We start from the raw sequence: 18,800 nt of genomic DNA on the forward strand, positions 1-18,800 counted from the left end.
TCTACAGGAAGCGACTCAGCAAGCCCTGAAATAGTATGCAGATAGCAGAGTTACTCTTTTTCTAAGCACGTCCCTTGCTGAATCCTACCTGTTCAGAAAGCCTTGCTGCAATATTCTCCAACAGAGATTTCCAGCTGCTTCTGGTAAAATCCTGCTGCAGCAGTAGCTGCAAAGTGGAGCCCTCCCTGGAGTCTTCACTTATCAATCTTGTCTTTATATGGAACCAGAATCTCCCTTCTCAGCATTTACCTAACTGCCCTGTCTTCAAGGCCCTATGTTGGGTGCTGGGGTACACTGGCCTGGAGCTGGGCTTGAGTGGACAGAAGCCACGTCAGCCTCTCAACAAAGTTGCTACAAGTGCTAGAAAGGAAATGCGGGAAGCAGAAAGGGAAGTCAGAGAGTGGGAGCCGTGCTGGTGCTCAGGTGGCCAGGGAAGACACCTCTGAGGCAGGCAGAGGGCAGGTAGACACTCAAGCAGAGAAGGCCAAGGTCACAGCTCTGTGGGGGCTGCAAGTGGAACAGGCACGCTTGTGACTGAAGGCCACTTGGAAGGCGCTGCACGTCCCCAGCGAGTGGGAGCGGATGGTGCCGTGATAGACGGCGTGTGCACAGTGAGGCAAGGAAGCCCGTGGCTGTGCTGTCATTTGCTGAGATCCTGAAGATCATTGAGCACTGGCTGGCTCTTTTTGTCATTTCCTGTTTTCCTTTTTAAGGAAGTTCCACGTTCTGCTCTGGACTTTTGAATTGAAGCTGTCTGTGTGAAATTCAAGTGAAGGCGTTAAATAGGTGGTGAGAGACAGGTCCAACGTAAACGTGTGTGTCCACCTAGGTAGCGTCAGGTGATGGCTGCTAAGAAGCTGAGTTAGATGAGGACAAAAGTGGCCATTGAATTAAATGACCTGGCAAAGATCCGTGACCTTGACGAGCTGAGAATAGTGGACACCAAAGCTAGTTTGTAGAAGATGGTGGGATGGATGGAAAGAAGCAGAAAAATAGCCTGAATCCTCTGAGGAATTTGTTTTTGGCTTATTTATTTTCTCGTGTTTTAAATTAAGATACTAAAATAGTTTATATGATGCTAGGAATGATTCAACAGAGGTGGTGGATGGATGGATGGATGGAAGGTTGAGTGATCGAGTAGACGATGGAAGGAGTGGATGAATGGATAGAGGATGGATGAACGTTAATAGATAGTGAGTAGTTAGAAGAAAGAAAGCTCTAACTAAGGGGGAAAATATTTGAGAAAGTCAAGAGGCATGGTAATAGCTAGAGCATAACTAGAAGAATTGGCCTTTGCTAGAAAGAGGGGAAAAAGAGGTAGTGGCAGAGTAACACAGCTAGAGGAGCTGGGATGAAGAGGACAAAGAACAAGTGTAATAGCATCCGGATTCTCACGGAAGTGTCAACAGTGCTTGTCAGTTGAGGGAACGGCTCGAGGCAGGGGTAAGGGAGACTCAGTGAAAGAAGGTATGAGATGGGTGAAGATGAGGTTCAGCGTCATGGTTCTCTAAATGTGGTCGCCAGACCAGCAGCGTCAGCACACCCAGGAAATTGAGAACATCTGTGGAATGCAGCTTCTGAGACCCATTGCAGACCTACTGGATTAGAAGGAGGTGGAACCTGCTGTGTGTGTTCACAAACCTCCTGGGCTGAAATGTGAAAAATGTAGAAATACTTTGAGGATAAGAGCTTGAATTAAGCTGAAACGAGTTGTTGTACCATGTGATTTCCCTCATAGACGTCAGCAGCTGGGGTTGAGGCCCAGGTTAGAGGTGCTAGGATGGAACCAGAACTGGGGCGTTCTGAATATAGCAGAGGGAAGGGGCAGGAGTGGGTGATCGGGGAATGGAGTGTGATGGTGGATCATGGACTCAAGCTGGACAAGAAGGTAGAAAGCTCAGAAGGGACAAAGGAGAGGTGAGAAGCGCCCCATTAATGAGTTGAGGGACTGACATCCAGAGTTGAGGGGCAGCCCGTTGCAGAAGTGTCCCGTTAGCAGAGCCGTGTCACGTCTGAGCTGCAGGCCCACACAGACAGTGCTTTCCAGAGCTGACCCAACGAGTGGTGTGTGAAATTGCCTTAAAACTAACACGCCTGTGTGCTCGCAATAAGAAGCCAAGAAATCACAGCCTGTTTGGATTATGACAAGACAGCTTTCTCTTTTGTTTTGTTTTAAAACCATGTTCCCTTTCTTTATATTAAGTAATGATTCACATCTCCCTCTTCTCTAAGGAGATAGTCACCTTAATTCGTCGTGTGGTACTGATAGCAGCTTATATTTTTGGGCATTGCTTCCTCTGTGACAGGCCCTGCGGCCGTCTTCTTACGGGAGTGAGTCATCCTTCAGCGTGACTGCAGGCCAGGAGGCACACACTATTCTTGATCTACAAAGTTTGCCTGTGTTTTATTTCGATTAGTTTAATAAATGCTGTTTGGAGACACACCCAGCCTTGTACACCGGTCCTGCCTCCTGTCGCTTGAACTGTATCATGTAGTTACAAAGTAAGGGTGCAGTGTGACGAAATCACATTCAGCTGAGTCCTGGGGAACTAGCCACCAAACAGACTTGTTGGCTGAAAATAGGGGTGTCACTGCCAGGTGCTCATGCTCACTTTGTGGGACACAGTCAGGACAGGCTGAGGGAGGGGTTGAGGCAGTGGGTAGACCACTGTGGGCTATCCGCCCGGTGGACTGGAGTGGGCAGTGTGCAGGTCTGACAGGCATCTGGGTTGTCGCTCCGTGGCATCACTCTGCCTCCGTGTTTCTTCTCTGCACCCCAGCCCAGAGACGCCCGACTCCTCAGCAGTCTGGGTGGGAGGGACAGGCACGGGCAGGGAGAGAGATGACAGCAAACACCTTTTTTTTTTTTTTTAATTAGTGTTTCTCAAACTTAGCTACAAGATACACAACTTCTGTTTGAGGATATCTATAAGCATCTTGACTTGCTCAAGTATTAGTGAAAACCTTTGCTATCTCCTTTTAATTGCTCTTAATAGAAAGCTGTTAAAAGATCATAAAATGTCTGATTAGGAAGACCTGTTCAAGTAGATTGCGTTTTCTTTCACCAGCCAATGCTAAATTATTCCCTGCGGCTCATTCTATAGCGATTTGGGCAATCCTTACGCAACGTAAGTTTAATGAAACACTTTCCATTTCCGCAGGGATATTGTCTATGATTTGTTTAATAGACCCAATTTGGTGGGATATTTTTCTGGATAATCAGCCCACCTTTTCCTTTGTTTAATCTCATTTCATTCCCTGTGTGCTTGATTCTGTTCTGTTACTTGTTTAATCTCATTTCATTCCCTGTGTGCTTGATTCTGTTCTGTTACTTGTGTTCTGGGCACCGGCTGTGTAAGCAGGCAAGCTGCTCATCTATCTGTCCTTTCACTGCTCTTATAGACAGCAGTTGCTTTTTCATTTCCGATGAAGTTATTTTTTATGTTATGAACTTCAAAAAAGGAAGAAAAAAAGAATATCAGCATTCATCTGCCCTCCATCCTTCTCTTTCTTCTTCCCTCTTCCCTCCTTCCCTATCTCCCAGCACTAAAGAGGTAAATTAAAATTAAAGTAGCAGGTTTCTTTCCCCCCGTTCTCGCTCTGTTTTTGAAATATTCTATCCAGTACGTCCCCTCTGTGGGCCACATCAGGTCTTTACCATCTTCAGAGACAAGAGATCTGCCTGAGTAGGGGTTTGTGTCGAACAACAGGTAACAGCGTAAATAAAAGGACTTAACTAAAGTTGGGGTGCTGCTTTCTCTAGCGTGTGATTTTGCTCAAGCACTAACAGTGGTAGGTGATTGTGGGTTCAGGGACTCAAGATATTCAGCAGTTGGATTCCCTAGATTTTTCTTGACCTTTTTCTTGTGATCACAAGATGGCAGCTGAGTTGCTCCAGGCAAGAGGAGGGAACCGCAGGTGAAGAGACGGAGATGGGGCATTGCCACTGTCTTTTTGTTCGTTTGCTTGCCTTCTTCTTAGCTGGGCCACTTGCCATAATCCCCCACCCAACAAAACTGAGGTCCCAGTAAGAATAAAGGAGGAGGCATGGGTCTTGGGTAGTCAGCCATCTCTGCCGTGGCAGGTCAGTGTGGAGATCACGTATTTCCACTAAGTATGGAGCAGATTCTATGGGCATCATTGTGCTCCTACTTCCTGGGGAGCCTATCAGAGAAAGCCCAGTGTAAACTGGAAATTCCCAGGAAAGCTCTGTGGGCATTGCTGCAAGTCAGTCCCTGAATAAACCTGTGTCATTAACGATGACGTGGAGAACTTGTTTTAGTGTTCGAGTTGCGGGAAAGGAGAAGGTAAATCCTTCTCACAGGCTCAGACAACAGTTTCCAGGTGGGCCACTGTACCAGGGTCGAGGCCACGTCACGCAGGGATGCTGCTTCCTCATCTTTCTCACTGTTCAGCCAAACGCCGTGGAGAGGTCCGTTGGGGCTACTGTTAACCCACCTGCGTGTTTTAACGGAATAATTTCATTGCATTTTTTGTTGTCGCCACCTTTCTTTATTATTTCCTTTATAGCTTTGTTTTTAACTTTGGACCTGTGAACCATCTCCGCCAGGGCCACTTTACAGTCTTGGTCTCATTTCTCTTGAGGATCTGCTGCTCCGTCTTGAGTTAAGTCTATCTTCCTCTCGAACTATATCCTACTGAGTGTCCCCACCGAGTCAAATCAGCTTTGCTTACTTCTCTAAGGCTCTCTAGTTCAGGTAAAGCCCAAAAGGTAAAGTGTAGGCTTTAAACAGAAGGCTGAATGCATTGCTTACAACTGGGCAAACATAAAATCGTGTTAAAGGTCCTCATTAGAAAAAGAAAAGAGATTTGCCCAGCACACTGTATCTTCACTATGGTGCAGAGAGAATACGTGTGCCTTGCTAGGAAGGCCTGATCGATCTCTGCTCCACCGGTTGAAACCCAGCTGTGCTGGAGCAGACCAGAGTGTACAGTATGTAAAGGAAGAGAATGCTAAATAAATCAGAGTAATAAACTAGGTAGTGGGGGGAATGTTTAAGGGACTTGAGAGGCCAAATTGTTCTCAAGCACTTTAAACACTTTAAAAACATCAATTCATCAACACACATAGGCCATGCTAATTGTAAATCTTTCATTAAAAACCCGTCTCTTGAGGCTGGCTTCAGGCAACATCTTACAAGCCTGGTTCTGATTACTCTTTCTGTTGAAAGTAATAAGGTCGCACTTCCATAAGCATATTCTATAATTTGTATTTAAATGAGCATCCTACTGCATTATTTGAACTACTAAATCAGTTTTGTTTGCTTTGTAATACACCATTTTATTCAAATCTATTGGTCCCCTGATCTTAGTTTTGACTTACAGGTTACTAACTAGCTTGTAATTGCCTTCAGAATTTTTCTTTTTTTCTACTGGGTCATCAAGAAAATACCTCATAAATTCTGGTGTTATCTCTGTTGTGTGGTTGAGTCACATTTTCATTCAACAAACAGGTTACTTGAATGGATCACAAGTATATAAAAATTTTATGTAAGCATTTGCTAAAAAGGACTAAAATGAGTTCAAACAGGTTTTGAAATGTGAGGAGGTCAGATTCTTTTGGCCTTTTCCCTTATTTAAAGATTTTTTTTAATATGCGAGAGAAACTAGTGGAATGTATTAATTACCTTTATCCCTTTTGGTATCTTTATATACTTCTAAATATTAGTTGAGATTTTAACATCCAAGGGAAATCAGGAATATATTTTAAGGGAATCTATTTCAGTGGCTTCCTTATTTATCTCTCGAATAAATTAAGTTTATAAATGCAGCCAAAAATATACACCAGGAAAGATAAAGGATTCCAATAAAACTCAGTAAAATAAAAAAAGCTAAACTATAGAACAGCACTGTTGTTCCTACAGTAAATGTCAATATCTGTGGAAAGAATGAATGAATGACTTAGTGACTGGATGCATCAGTATATTGGTAGTTTGGGAGGTAGAGACCTAGAGTCCCATCCTCACTGCCTCCTTAGCTTGGAGAACCCTTGTACAAGTGATACAGCTTTTCTGAGCCCCCAACATTCCATATATATGGGGCTTGTATAATGATAATGTCTCTCAGCATCATGAAAACTGAGGAGAAGAATGAGCCTGGTGCAGAATGGGTATGAAGCAAATATCCTTGTTGTTATAGACTCCTGAAAGTTGCCATCTTTGGTGGGTGAACACTGTTGAAGGTTAGTATGCGTCAATCTTCTGTTCAATGTCACATCACATAAAATGATTGTGATTTCACATAAGAAATAAGTCAACCCAAGCTGAGAGAATGTTTCCTACTTGAACTGAGACTTGATGGATGAGGAGTTATCAGCCAGTTGAAGACAGGTGGAAGGGAGTTTTCCAGTGATAGAGCTGCTCTCTCAGTAAGAGAATAAAGTAGGCAAAGGTAGATAATTTCAGTAGTCATATGGCTAGTCTGGGGCTTATTGGCTATTATAAATCCTTTACTGCACCACAGTCAAGGTGTGGTCAACTGGCCGAAGGCTATGCATCCGTTTCTTATAATTTATTTTTTTTATTTATATCTTTTACATCATTGTGTATTCCCTTCCCACCATCAGTTCACTCATGAACCATCATCATAATCTCTTGTTTGCATCTTTATTATTAAAAAGTTTCAGCATAGGCCCTCCTTGGTGGCACAGCGGGTTAAAGCACAGCACTGAGAAGCTAAAGCCACTTCAGCATGAGTTCAATTCCCGCCTGCCCCAGAGGTGACCACATAGCGTGGCAGACCTCTCCTGACCCGCCCGCTGCTCCCCTCGGCAGTGTACTTCATCGATCTGCCTCTTCTGTTCCCCACTCTGTCTCTGGTGAAGCCTCTCACTGCCCCTGAGTCTCTGGCCTGTACCCCAGTTCTGTATGAATAAATAAATAAATCTTTAAAAAAAAAAGTTTCAGCATAACATTCTGATACATGTCTGTGTACTAAATTATATAGCCCTATTATTAGTCCTTATGTTACAAATGTGAAAAGATCGATTTTTTGACTTAAATAGGAATAGAACTCTACTATTTGTGATCCTGAATTTTAGCTAAGGATCTGCTGAACTCCCCACATGTCTATAACTCACTTTGTTGACCACCAGGCTGTGAAATATCCATTGAGCGTGAACAAGTTTTCTTAATGCTTCCAACCATGTTTCCCAAGGGTTTGGGGTTTATATTTTCAGTTTCTGCATGGTATTATGACCCCCAAGCTAGAAAATTAATGTCATTTCCCCAGGTTGATTATATCCTCAGGGTCCCTGTCAAGGATCTGTTTTCACAGAAGAAGCAAAACCACTCACGGAGGTGATATTTTGGACTTGGCCTGGCCTGATCCACAGATTAAGCCCTGCTGAAGATAAACGCATAAAACAAAATTACAGAACACACAGAAAAGCAAACAGCTATGAGTGAGAGTCGGCAGACAACAAAAATAGCAGGAGTAAACCCTAAGGGAAAGACAACTTAATGGAAACCAAAATTAAGGTGTCTAAAATAATTGAAGGGCTAGGAAAAGATCAGGAATGTAAGAAAAACAGAAAGGCAGATTTGAACAGGAGGCAAAGGTGAAATGAAAAAACTTATTAAAATGAATTCCGTGGATTGCTTACACATAGCCAGAGAGCGGCGTTAATGTGCGATCGCTGGATCCGAGGAACAGGACTGCCATTCGGTTGTAGGCAAAAGGCAAATCAGATCGTGTAGGGTTTGCCCGGATACCCCACCTGCCGCCCAGCTAACATGTCAGGCCTCCAGATCCAGAGAGGAAAGAGAGCAAAACCCTTCCTGTCCAGAGGGGCCGCCCCGCCTCTCCAGGTCAGGTTCTCTGACTCTCTTGCTGGCTTCATTGTTTTCTCAGGTACAGCCATGCTCTCTGCTTCCATGTTCTTCTAAGGCCGCGTCCATCCTCCACCTTTTTAAAAACATGCTGTGCTTTACATCGCAATAGCTCACTCCCTTTACTTGTGAACTCGTTCAACTCCCGGCCCTAGGATCACTTACCCAGGAAGCGTTCCTTCGCCCCACGGAGTTAATCCCGGTGCTTTGTTACTTGTGTTTAAAGAAAGCAGCTACCTCCCTGCCAGGCCCTGTGTCAGTAGGTAGTGTCACATTCATTTCTGTGATGATTTGAACACTATTGTCTACTGCAGCAGGCTGGAAGTGCCAGGAGAGCAGGGCCACGTCTATGTGGCTGGTCATTTTGCTCACTAGCTATTAAATAACTATTTTTATATGAGTAGATGTTCCAGAAACACGCAGAACATCAACTGGATGGTAACAAAAAGCTCAAAAGGTGGTTTCCCCACTTTTATAGTTCCACAGTTCAGTTAGCTTTGTCTTTCCAGCCCTCCTGTCAGAAGTGGTATTTCTTCTTTCAAGTCTTTCTAATGCCACAGAACATTATTCCCCTGCACAGATTTCTTTACTGTTTTGAATAGGTCCTTGGATTTCTCACAACACAGTCTGTGAGACCACAGCACATTCCGCTGACAGCTTTGCACCTACAGCTGTTACCGTACTCAGAGAAGACATGACTTGGAGCTGTGTCACCCCCAAAGGTGGTGCAGAGTAGGGGGTTGTTGAGAAGCACATCTGATATTTAATTTTTTTTTAAGATTTATTTATTTGTGCATACAGAACTGGGGTACAGGCCAGAGGTCGGGGCAGCGAGAGGCTTCACCAGAGACAGAATGGGGAGCAGAACAGGCAGGTCGACAAAGTACACTGCTGAGGGGAGCAGCGGGCGGGTCATGGGAGGTCTGCCGCGCCATGTGATCACCTCCTGGGCAGGCGGGGATCGAACTCATGCGGAAGCGGCTTTAGATTCTCAGTGCTGTGCTTTAACCCGCTGCGCCACCAGGGAGGGCCTGATATTTAATTTTTAGGTCATTGCAAATCTTCTGTCTGCTTACAGGCTAGGTGGTGGTGTTTTGTTTTTGTTTTTTTTTAAGTCTTTTTTTAGTGGCTCATTGTGTGAAATTGTGAGCAGGTGCCAGGAGTGGGTAAGGGGAAGACAGGATCACAGAGCCTCTGAGCCAGGCAGCTCAGCCCCGGGGGACAGAGACAGTGGTCCCTTCCTGCCGAGAGGACCACTTGATTTCCTCCTCTGTGCTCGTAGCTGCACCTCTGACGTAAACGTGGTCTAAAGCCTCTTTCCTGGTAAACTGTCACTAACTTTGTCACCCCAACAATTGGGCCTTTCAGAACCGAACTAATGGGACAAGCAAAAGACATAAAGGACCCTTGGGATCCTCCCGACTCATTTCAGGCCCCTGACTCTTGTCACAGAGGGGCTTCCTGCAGTTTCTGACAAACCTTGATAGACAATGGGGAGACACGTGGGAGTGTTGCCAACGTTTTGGAAAGAGAATAAAAGGATCAAATGAGTGAAAACGGCAGCCCCGTGCAGCAGTCACGAAGGTTAGCAAAGTGGTCTCGTCCAAGTTCTCAGCAAGATGTTCCCTTCCTGTTATAATTGGCTGCGGGGAGGCTTGGACCTAACTAGAATGCCAGCGTTCGATTTCACCGCGTCTTCGGTGGAGATGTGTCACCGTTTACGCTCGCCTTAGTGACAATTTTCTAAAATGGAAACTCGTGGGAAATCATTACAGTGTTTATACATCTCCCCTGTCGGACAGCGTTATCCTGTGATATTTTAGCAGTGTTTTCTGCTGCGTGATGGCATCTAGTGAAGGTTAAGGCGGACAAGTCCCTCCGTAATTTTGCGGCTACATTTTACTTACTGAAGAAGAAAAAAATAACTGACAATTAAGTATTTGGGATGTCACGAAAGAACATGTGCCGTGAATCAATGGGGTCCTCTGGGAGCATGATTTTATAAAGCTGAGAAGGTAGAAAGATCGAGATTTTGTGATTTGTGTTACATGATGATAATTGCACCTTTTCAATAAAAAAGACATTTCTCCTGTAGTAAACATGGAGCTTGCAGGGGAGGCATGTAGCATTGCTATTATTTTTCTGCCCCATTCAGGCTTTTTTTTTTTTTGCCAAATTTTTATGTAGTGTGTGGGTTCCTTCCTCCCCTCCCCCAATTTTTCCTTTGGAGTGGTACTTCTGAAGTTGCAGCTGGTCTTTCTTTAAGGGAAGTCATTGCATCTTCTGAAAGGGGGTAACATTGTACACAGAGTAATAATACTTGTGTTGTGCTCACCCGATCCTCTTAATTGTCCAGTGCTAATATTGATCAGAGCTGGATATAGTCATAGCAGCGTGTGGCAAGTAGTGGCTCACGCAGTTCTTCGACGTCCATTCCTTTGTGTGCCTTAGCAATAACCTGACTAGTACTCTCTGCCGTTCCTAACAGAGGTTTCGGGTAGAGACTTCATTAGTGCACGGATCTGCTCACTCTGTGGCATCTCCAACCTGCCTGTGTGTAAAAGAGCAACTAGAAAACACGCAGAACTAGACTATCTAGAAACTCTTTTGATGCCCCTCCCCCAGGGGCCACTTGGGCAGCTTTATTGCACAAGCTTCCTTTGGGGCTGGATACTCATTCCCACTCTTGAATGATGTCATGCTCATGGCTTGCCTTAAGCCCTTCCTACGTTTGCGGTGACCTTGCTTTTGGTGAGGATGGGTACATGTTGCACTAAGATGCATCTGGAAAATTATTCTCTCTCTTCTAGCGTTGCACTCGGGGCTTACACCTGTGAAATAAAATTTAATGGTATATAGTTTTAACTGTTTTTCCAACTTGTCACATTTTGAATTCCGAGGGTTGAAGACATGCGTAGATTGCCTGGCACTGCATCCAAGGGATAAACAGCATCAGAACTCTGCCATCGGAGTTGTTGCTTATAATTCATGCACTGCCCGGGGCCTGCAGCCTGTTGGTACCCAGCAGGGAGAACCAGGGTAGCCTCCCTACCAGACAAACATCTACATACAGCCCAGAGCTGCAAGCAATACTGAATTCAGATAGTGAGGTGGTATACACTCCGGCTGGGTTGTAATTGACACAGAGGTGGACAGCTGAAGCAAGAAGGCCAGCGTGGCCTTTGGGGAGCTGGCATGCAGCACAGGCCTCACAGTGCTTTGGGCTCCAGGCCAAATGAACCATTGCCACGTTGGAGCCAAAAGTAGGTATCCTCTGCACTGTTCGGACGTGCGAACCTGCCACTGTCACCACAGTGATTTTTTTAGGGAGCAAAACACTCAGATTTTGTCTGATTTTTGAAGGAATCCATGAGTCACACAGGGCTAAGAAAGTGTTTGCTGCATGGACAATAACTCAACTTCCAAAATTCATAAAATAGGCATTAATACAATTAAAAAGGCTCAAAGGAAGCAGAAGTAACAATTGTCGAACGCTAGCGTGTCAGACTCTTGGAGACATCCACTAATACAGTTACCCTTGAAGGTGGGTGAAGGGGTGTTCGAACCCAGATCTCACTCGAAAGCTTGTGTCTTACGGTATCACACTACTGCTCTGAAGAAGAAACTGACCACACTAAAGAAGGGAACTGATTAACCAAAACTAAAGCTCAGGAAATTAAAATGATGGGAAATATGATTTGATTTTAAAAAGCAGCGTGTGTATATATACATATGTGTGTGTGCTTATTTAAGAGTTAATCTGTTGAGCAAAGTAGGGTGATTTAGACCAGATAGGGATCTCACGCACTTAACATGCACCAGGATGCGTCTTCAAGAAGGATCTTGGTTTTTCTTGGGCAAAAGCTTGTCACGAAACTGAAGAAGCTGTAAATGGAGCAGCTGCAAGACCCCACTTCGCTGTTCAGTCTCTCGTGGAATGAGCTCATGCGTTTATGAACCAAAAATTTGGTTGAACTAATTTAATTTCTCTTTTGCTTCTCTGTACTAATTAATGACAGTCATTTCACTTGCGCATGTATTAAATTAAGTAAATTCTTCTGTGTTGCATTCTATCTCTGTTTAGACTTACTATTTCTTTTTTTATAAGCCTTAGCAGAATTCGGGAATTATACTTGCACCTTGCCTAATAAATGTAAATCCTGAAATGCACATGAGTCATGGCCTCATGGTAAATATTATTCAAGAAATTGCAATTTAATGTTTAACAAAGGTGTTCACAAATTTTTAGTTTTCTGTATCTCCCCTCCCCGCCCCCCCTTTTTGAGTCAGTATATCTCACTCCAAACAATGTGATCATCTATTTGGAGCACTCTGTTTGTGGAGGCTGAGCAGGATTAATTCTTGTCCTTGTGTTGCAGTGTAAACAGCTTTTTGCCTGTCTTTTGTCATTAATGATCATTCTGTAGATGTAGCCAGTGCATTGTAAGCCAATCTGTCAAGGCAAATAAACAATTCACCTTGTTAAAATTCCCTAAATCTTGCATTAATAAAACCAAAGTAACCCCCTGAACACTCAAGAGATGTCTTCCTCCATACTGCCGTGATGGATGACATGTCTAAAGATCCTGGAAATTAAGTAGTTCAGGTCATTAAAAGTGTCCCACACTTGTTATTGATTTAATTTATTTTAAAAGGTGGGGGTGGAGATAAGAATGGCCTCCCCCCATTTTTTTTTTAATCTGAAAGCTACCACTTGTACACATAATTAAAACTATTGCCTGGGTGAATAGCTCTGTATTTGTTACAACATTAAGTTTATTATTTAAATAGGCATTATATCATCTTTAATATGTACATAGAAACAAGCAGATAGTCATCGCCACTTGTGTTTTGGCAAAAGTTCCTTCAGGCTTCATGACCTTCGGGACACGCACAAAATTCCCGTAGGCGAATAAAACTTTAGGTGAAGGTCAAATGACGTAAAGGAAAGTAATTGAAATAATAATGGAAGTGTGGCTCAGGGTAGAGAAGTTTTTTGTTTATTTTCTCAAGTTTTAATTGTTCTGCTCTGATAATCAAAAGACAAGTAAATAGTTTGGATGGGTGGGTGGGTGAGTGGATGGATGGTTGGGTGGAAAAGTGAAAAAACATTTATTGAATAATAGATGTTTTTCATTCCATATCACTAGTCTAAGGCAAGTTTGTTATTGATGTGTGTGTGTTGTTTGTCACTAATCTTCTCCACTACCTCATACTTTACTCCACCATGGCTCTTTAGCACCATATCCCAGTGCCCAGCATATTTGCCAAATAAATAGTTGTTTAGTGAATAAAGTATAACTCCAAGCACTTTTCTTCCCTTTTTTAATCCTTTAAGCGCCTGTGGGTTGAGTGGGCTCCACAGGGGATGGGAAAGACCCCGAGGGGCTGGCTCACCAGATGACCTTTCTCCAGGGACTAACCTGCAGGCAGCTTGCACAGCAGTGTAATAAAGGGACATCCTGCTAGGACTGAACATTTACAAGTCCTGAGCAGGGTAACAGTTTCCCAAACTGCCAGAACTGGGGCAGGATATGTCTATTACAATGAAAAGTGATACTTCATAGGAATTGCATCTATATAAGATGCACATAATTTCACCTCACTTTTGTTCTTCATTATATACCTTATGCATCCTACTGCATAATTGTTCTTGATTGGTTATGTGAATATTTCACATGCCATTCTCACTCTTAAAACAACATGTGCTTACTGGGAAAAGTCATGGAAATTAGAAGAACGATCCTGGCGAATAGCTGTATTAATTTTACAGAAATATTTTGCACTAGTTGATGTTTTCCTTCGTGATCTCTGTGCAAAATGGGAGGGAGGGGCAAATAACCAATCAGCTCACACATCAGGCAGACTCTTAAAAATAAATACGCATGAAAATGCACTCTCTAGTTCCCCATTAGATTTCTTCTTGAAATTACATGATTTGGTTGTCTGAGAACTGACATGGTTATGCTGTTATGCGAGCCACTTAGCACACTCCCTAAATGGAAGAACTCTATAGATTTTTTTTCAGGATATACACTGATTTACACTTGGTGGTAAAGTTGTTACTGACCCTTTAAGTGGCGCTGTCCAAACAGCAATAAATGTTAGTTGATCCTAATGCCGAAACAGTGCTAGCTAACGGGTCTTGACTCAGTCTTCTAGTTAGAAAAGCCATTTATAGACTCTTGCAAACCAGAGTGGAGTCTGAGTGAGTGTGTCTGTCATACTGCTTTATATGCACCTATATGTATATAAACACATACTTACATATAAAATATATCAGACCACTTTGTCATGCAGTTAGAGAACTCTGGAGCACACATTGTACTAGCATTGCTGATATTTCCAGGTTTTTGAAACACTCAGCCTGGATGAGACTCTCATGAAAGCAGGTGCTCGTCTGCTTTGCTCCCTCCAGGCTTGGCTACTAGTTGGTACCTGGATTACAGCAGATGCCCCATTGATGCCAGTTGGAGGGGAAATGGATGAAGTGGAGAGCTTGAATTCTTGGTGGTCGAGTGGAGACTACTCCATGTAGATGTGAGGAATGATGGTGGTGAGCAGTTTGATGGATAGTTCTGGCTTTTTGAAATAGTTGATTTGATGGATTTCCTAGTAAACTCCATTCTCTCTTTCTATTTTCTCCTTCCACAGGCTGTCATCTTAGAAAATGAAGAACTCCCCAAACTGTTTCTTGATTTCCTAAACGTGAGACACTTGCCCTCCCTCCCAAAGGCAGAGAGTTGTGGGTAAGAATTGTTGGTTACTTACAGGACATGTATTTTAAGATCCTCATTTGTCACTTAGAAATAAGCAAAGGTCCCGGAGTGGCGGTGTGGATGGGCCTGGCCACACCCCTTCCTTGGCCTCGCAACAGTGCAAGCTCACCCCCTGCTTGTAGCCAAAGGAATTCCTCCAAAGTTCTCATCCCCACAGAGTGGCCAAATTTGGTGGTGCATGTTTAGAGTTAAGAAAGTGACTTCTTAACTGACGTTCTTTGGGATAACGTCCATGATGGAAATCATAAGTCTGGATACTCGAGCACAGTAAGCACATTTCTTCACAGAGTTTTAAAGCCATCGGTGACCTTACAGATGACTTGACCCAACTCCATTTTATATTTGAGAAAACTGAGACATGAGAATCAATTGCCTTTCCCACCATCTCTCGGCCTGTAGCTGACAAAGCTTATATCTTACCAGTGTCTACATTCTTTCCCCACGCCTTCTGCCTTCTCCCTCAGGGGCCTGAGTACAGGCTGAAGATCCTAATCCCTATCCAGCATGAACCAGATATTGATATCAGCAATTGGGAAAAGGTCTTCTAAAGAATTAAATATGAAACTAGCCACTTGCCTAGCTCTGGGCACCTGATCTGGGTTAAGCTAGCCTGGGAAAGCAGTTAGCAACGTCCCTTAAACAGACAGTCCATTTGCAAAGAAACACAGCATAGCATCATATGCTGCAAACCCAGACAGGGCCAGCCAGCTGGGAGGAGCCACACTAGAACTAGATTTTGGAGCTAAACACACCGGAAGTCATGTCAAACCCCAGCCACCTACTGGCTGAGAACTGTGAATACCTGTCACAGCTCCATCCCCCGGAGTGTTCCCTCAGGTCTGTTCCCCACTCGCCCGAGCCCACTGACTGAAACAATGCCTTGCCACTGTGTTCTGTTCCAGCTTGTGTGCTCTGGCTGCAAGTCTGCATACCCTACGTGGTGATGCTTTATAAGCGAGGTGGGGTGAGAACGAGGGATCACTTCTCTCCATTACGTAAGCCCCAGTGTAAATGGTGCAGTTTTCCAGTGCTCTTCAGGAAATTTGGAATTCAAGAATATCAGCCTTCAGATTCCTTAGAATAAGGCCTCAGCCCCCTGGGAAAGCCCTCGCTCTCTTCAGAACGTCTCCCGGCCGAGAGCTGGGAGGACGCTGGCTGCCCTCACGTTGTTGACACAAACATTGGCCCCACTAACATGGTCCTCTTCTTTCCTTTTCAGATCTTTTGATGAGACTGAATCTGAAGAGTCAAGGTAAGACCAATACTCGTCTAGCAGGAGTTCCTCACGAGCACAGAGCTGTGGTTTTGCTGTTGATTCATTTTACATGATATAAATGTTTTCCAGTCGTCATTTTCTTGAAAACCTCTGTTAGCAAATTGATTTTAAGACAGCAAACACTTGATTGGCAGTTCCAAAGTTCCACTTGGGAAGGAACGGGGAATAACCCCACCTTGTTTCACACCAGCTCCGAGAACACTGTAATTTATCAATAATCATACTACAAGATTAAAAAAAAAAAAAACTTTTCAGCAACGATTTCTTGTCCCGATTGCCTTCTGTTTCACATTCGGCAAAGGCATGTTTAGAACATGAGCCCTATGAGGGCTCCTTCCCTCTAAATCTGTTTGCTATTACTCCCCCGGACCGTGAGACACAGAACCCTCCGGCAGCCCCGCACTGCAGTCTGATCCCCTCAAAGCTAGTTTGTAGTGTTTTCTGTTTACCGTCGTCCCCTGATGCTGACACGCCTGTTCTTGACCTTTCCAGCAAACTGTCCCACCAGCCGGTGCTGCTGTTCCTCAGGGACCCATACATCTTGCCTGCAGCCAGCGGTAATCAAGCCTGTCATCTGCTAACAGCTCTTTACTGATCTGACCCCGAGCCGCATAAACCACGTTTTTAATACAGGCCTAACAGAGTGACATTGGTCCAGGGCTTAATAATCTGCCAATAAACCAGTGCTCCTGGTGTAAGAGACATTTAGAATTTTAATTGGGGCAGCCCTTCCAGGAAGGAAATGTAATTTTTCTTTCTCTCTTACCGGGCTCTTTTGAATAAGAATAATAAGGGGGGGAAGGTATTTCTTGTCTGTTTTGGGTAGGGTTGCATTGGCCTCTGCTTATTTTTATCCAGAGGTTAGGGTGCGAATCTAAGGTTCTGGTCCTTTCTTAAAATGCTTCTTCCCAAAAGTTGCGTGTAATCTATGACGTGCGGATCTTTCCCCCTTAAGATAGTATCATCTTTGTTGGTCAACTAGACGTATTTTCTGAGTTGTGTACTGGAATGTAATTAATGTACAAGAAGGATCAATATTTTATCCTGAGCCCATTCTTCTTTGTGCAAGAAATTCAAATTATTCAGAGCCCCTTGAAGTGCTCGCTCTGCCTCCCAGTTCTTTGTGAGCTCATTGCAGACATGATCTCATTGAATTTTCTTAATAACCATAGGACGTATGTAGGCAGGGCAGCTGTCGTCAGAGGCTGATGAGAAAAGAAGCTCCCGGTTGCACATGCTGGTGGGGAGACTCTTTTTGCCTAACTTGTTCTCAGTGTGGTTTGTGTGTTCTGCATTTTCAGCCTTTGTTTCTGAGTTTCTGAATGACACAGCCACCGAATAGCACTCACTGAATTATCTGCTGACCTCATTCTCCGTTATGACAGCTAAACCTTATCACCAGCTCGAGAAAGGACTGATCTCAGGTCACCCACTCAGCTGTCCGTTTAAAGAAGGTGGCTCACATATAGTCTGCTCTGGTGAGGGCCGTCCAGCGCCCAGAGAGAGCTGCCTTTACTGCCTAAGGGTGTTTTTCTATAAAATCCCCTCCGTGAGGCATTACTGCCTTTCTTTAGCACTTGCTTCCTTTGTTAATGTAAATTATAAGCTTCGAGTCAGTTATATAGACTATAGAAGATATAAATTATAAACACATAGTATATCACATTATAAATAATGTTATATTTACCAGTTGTCCATAAGGTAACCAGGTGCATGGTACATGGTCGTCACTGTCTTATTCTTACTCTCTTTTTAAAAAAAAAAAAGGGGGTGCCACCATGGGTGATTTGGTGATGGGAAGCCCAAGGAGATTGCAACTGAGATGGAAAAATGCACACAATGATGGAAAAATAAACTATTATATAACAACAGCAACAAAATGGTGCCGCAAACATTTTTTCCAGGTGCTGATTCTGCTCAGGCATTTCACGCATCTCACCGAAACCTTGGAGAAGTGTTAGCGCAGGACCTCTCCTGGGCACCGGAATAGTTGGGGTGCTTTATGGGGGAGGGCAGGTATTTTATGACCCTTAAATCTCATATACTCCACTTACTGAGGAGCTTGTGCCGTGCCTGTGGTTTGACAGGCAAGAACAGGAGGAGCTTTCTGGAAAAGAACACTGGGGACACATGTCTGGATCTAGAAAGAATCAGGAGGATGAGTCACAGGGAGAATGTGATGTAGTTGTATGGTTTTCAGAAAAGGGCTTCTTGTTGGAGAGTAAATGCCAGTCATGGGTCTGGAGGTCAGGATGGAAGCAGGTTCAGTGACGACCCCAAGGTCCGTTTTCTAGGAATGTGGGCAGCTCAGTGTGATTCATCATGTGCGAGGAATGTACTCTTGCACATCTTGTGCGTTGAAGATAAATTTTACTCAGGACATATTTTCACAGTATTACCCCTCTTCACAATGAGTTGAGGCTGCTATTCCAGAGGATGGTGAATGTGGAAATGTTGTCACAGAGACACTGACCTCCACAAAATCGAAGCACAGTCTGTGCTTAAAGCTCTGGCTGTCATCTTTTCCTGAAACTAATAATCAAGCATTATTCTGGGGAAAATGCAGACGACGCCTGCTAAGGCCCACAGTGGCTGCCACGTAGTTGAACTGTGGACATATCTGAGGCCTGAGCTCCCTTGGGTCTCCTCCACTGTGGGCACCACTGGCCACTTTCTCCTCCTTCAAGCCGCGTCTCCCTTTGGCTTCCACCCTTTCTCTTCTCCCCCAGTCCCAGCAGCTCACCTGCAGGCCATCATGGGCCCTGCTTCTCCTCATGACTTTCCTTTTGAATCACCTCCTTGCCGTTGGCCTTGACCACCTGCGTGTGCATGGGGCTCGCACCAGCGTTTCCATCTCGACCCTCTCCCATAAGCACCAAACTGTTCTTTAAAAAA

The 18,800-nt window shown here is 44.2% G+C and overlaps 1 protein-coding gene across 1 annotated transcript in view; it reads left to right on the plus strand.

Annotated features, from left to right (window-relative positions):
• The window catches only part of SNX24 (sorting nexin 24), a 53,235-nt gene that overhangs the window by 30,626 nt on the left and 3,809 nt on the right, over positions 1-18,800 (plus strand). The window contains exons 3-5 of the mRNA XM_012728056.1: positions 14,505-14,599; positions 15,849-15,881; positions 16,398-16,462. Coding sequence (XP_012583510.1) covers positions 14,505-14,599; positions 15,849-15,881; positions 16,398-16,462 — 193 coding nt within the window. The remainder of the gene's footprint in view (positions 1-14,504; positions 14,600-15,848; positions 15,882-16,397; positions 16,463-18,800) is intronic.

This window comes from Condylura cristata, unplaced genomic scaffold, assembly GCF_000260355.1.
Source record: "Condylura cristata isolate star-nosed mole 26May11 unplaced genomic scaffold, ConCri1.0 scaffold00021, whole genome shotgun sequence".
NCBI classification, from domain to species: Eukaryota; Metazoa; Chordata; class Mammalia; order Eulipotyphla; family Talpidae; genus Condylura; species Condylura cristata.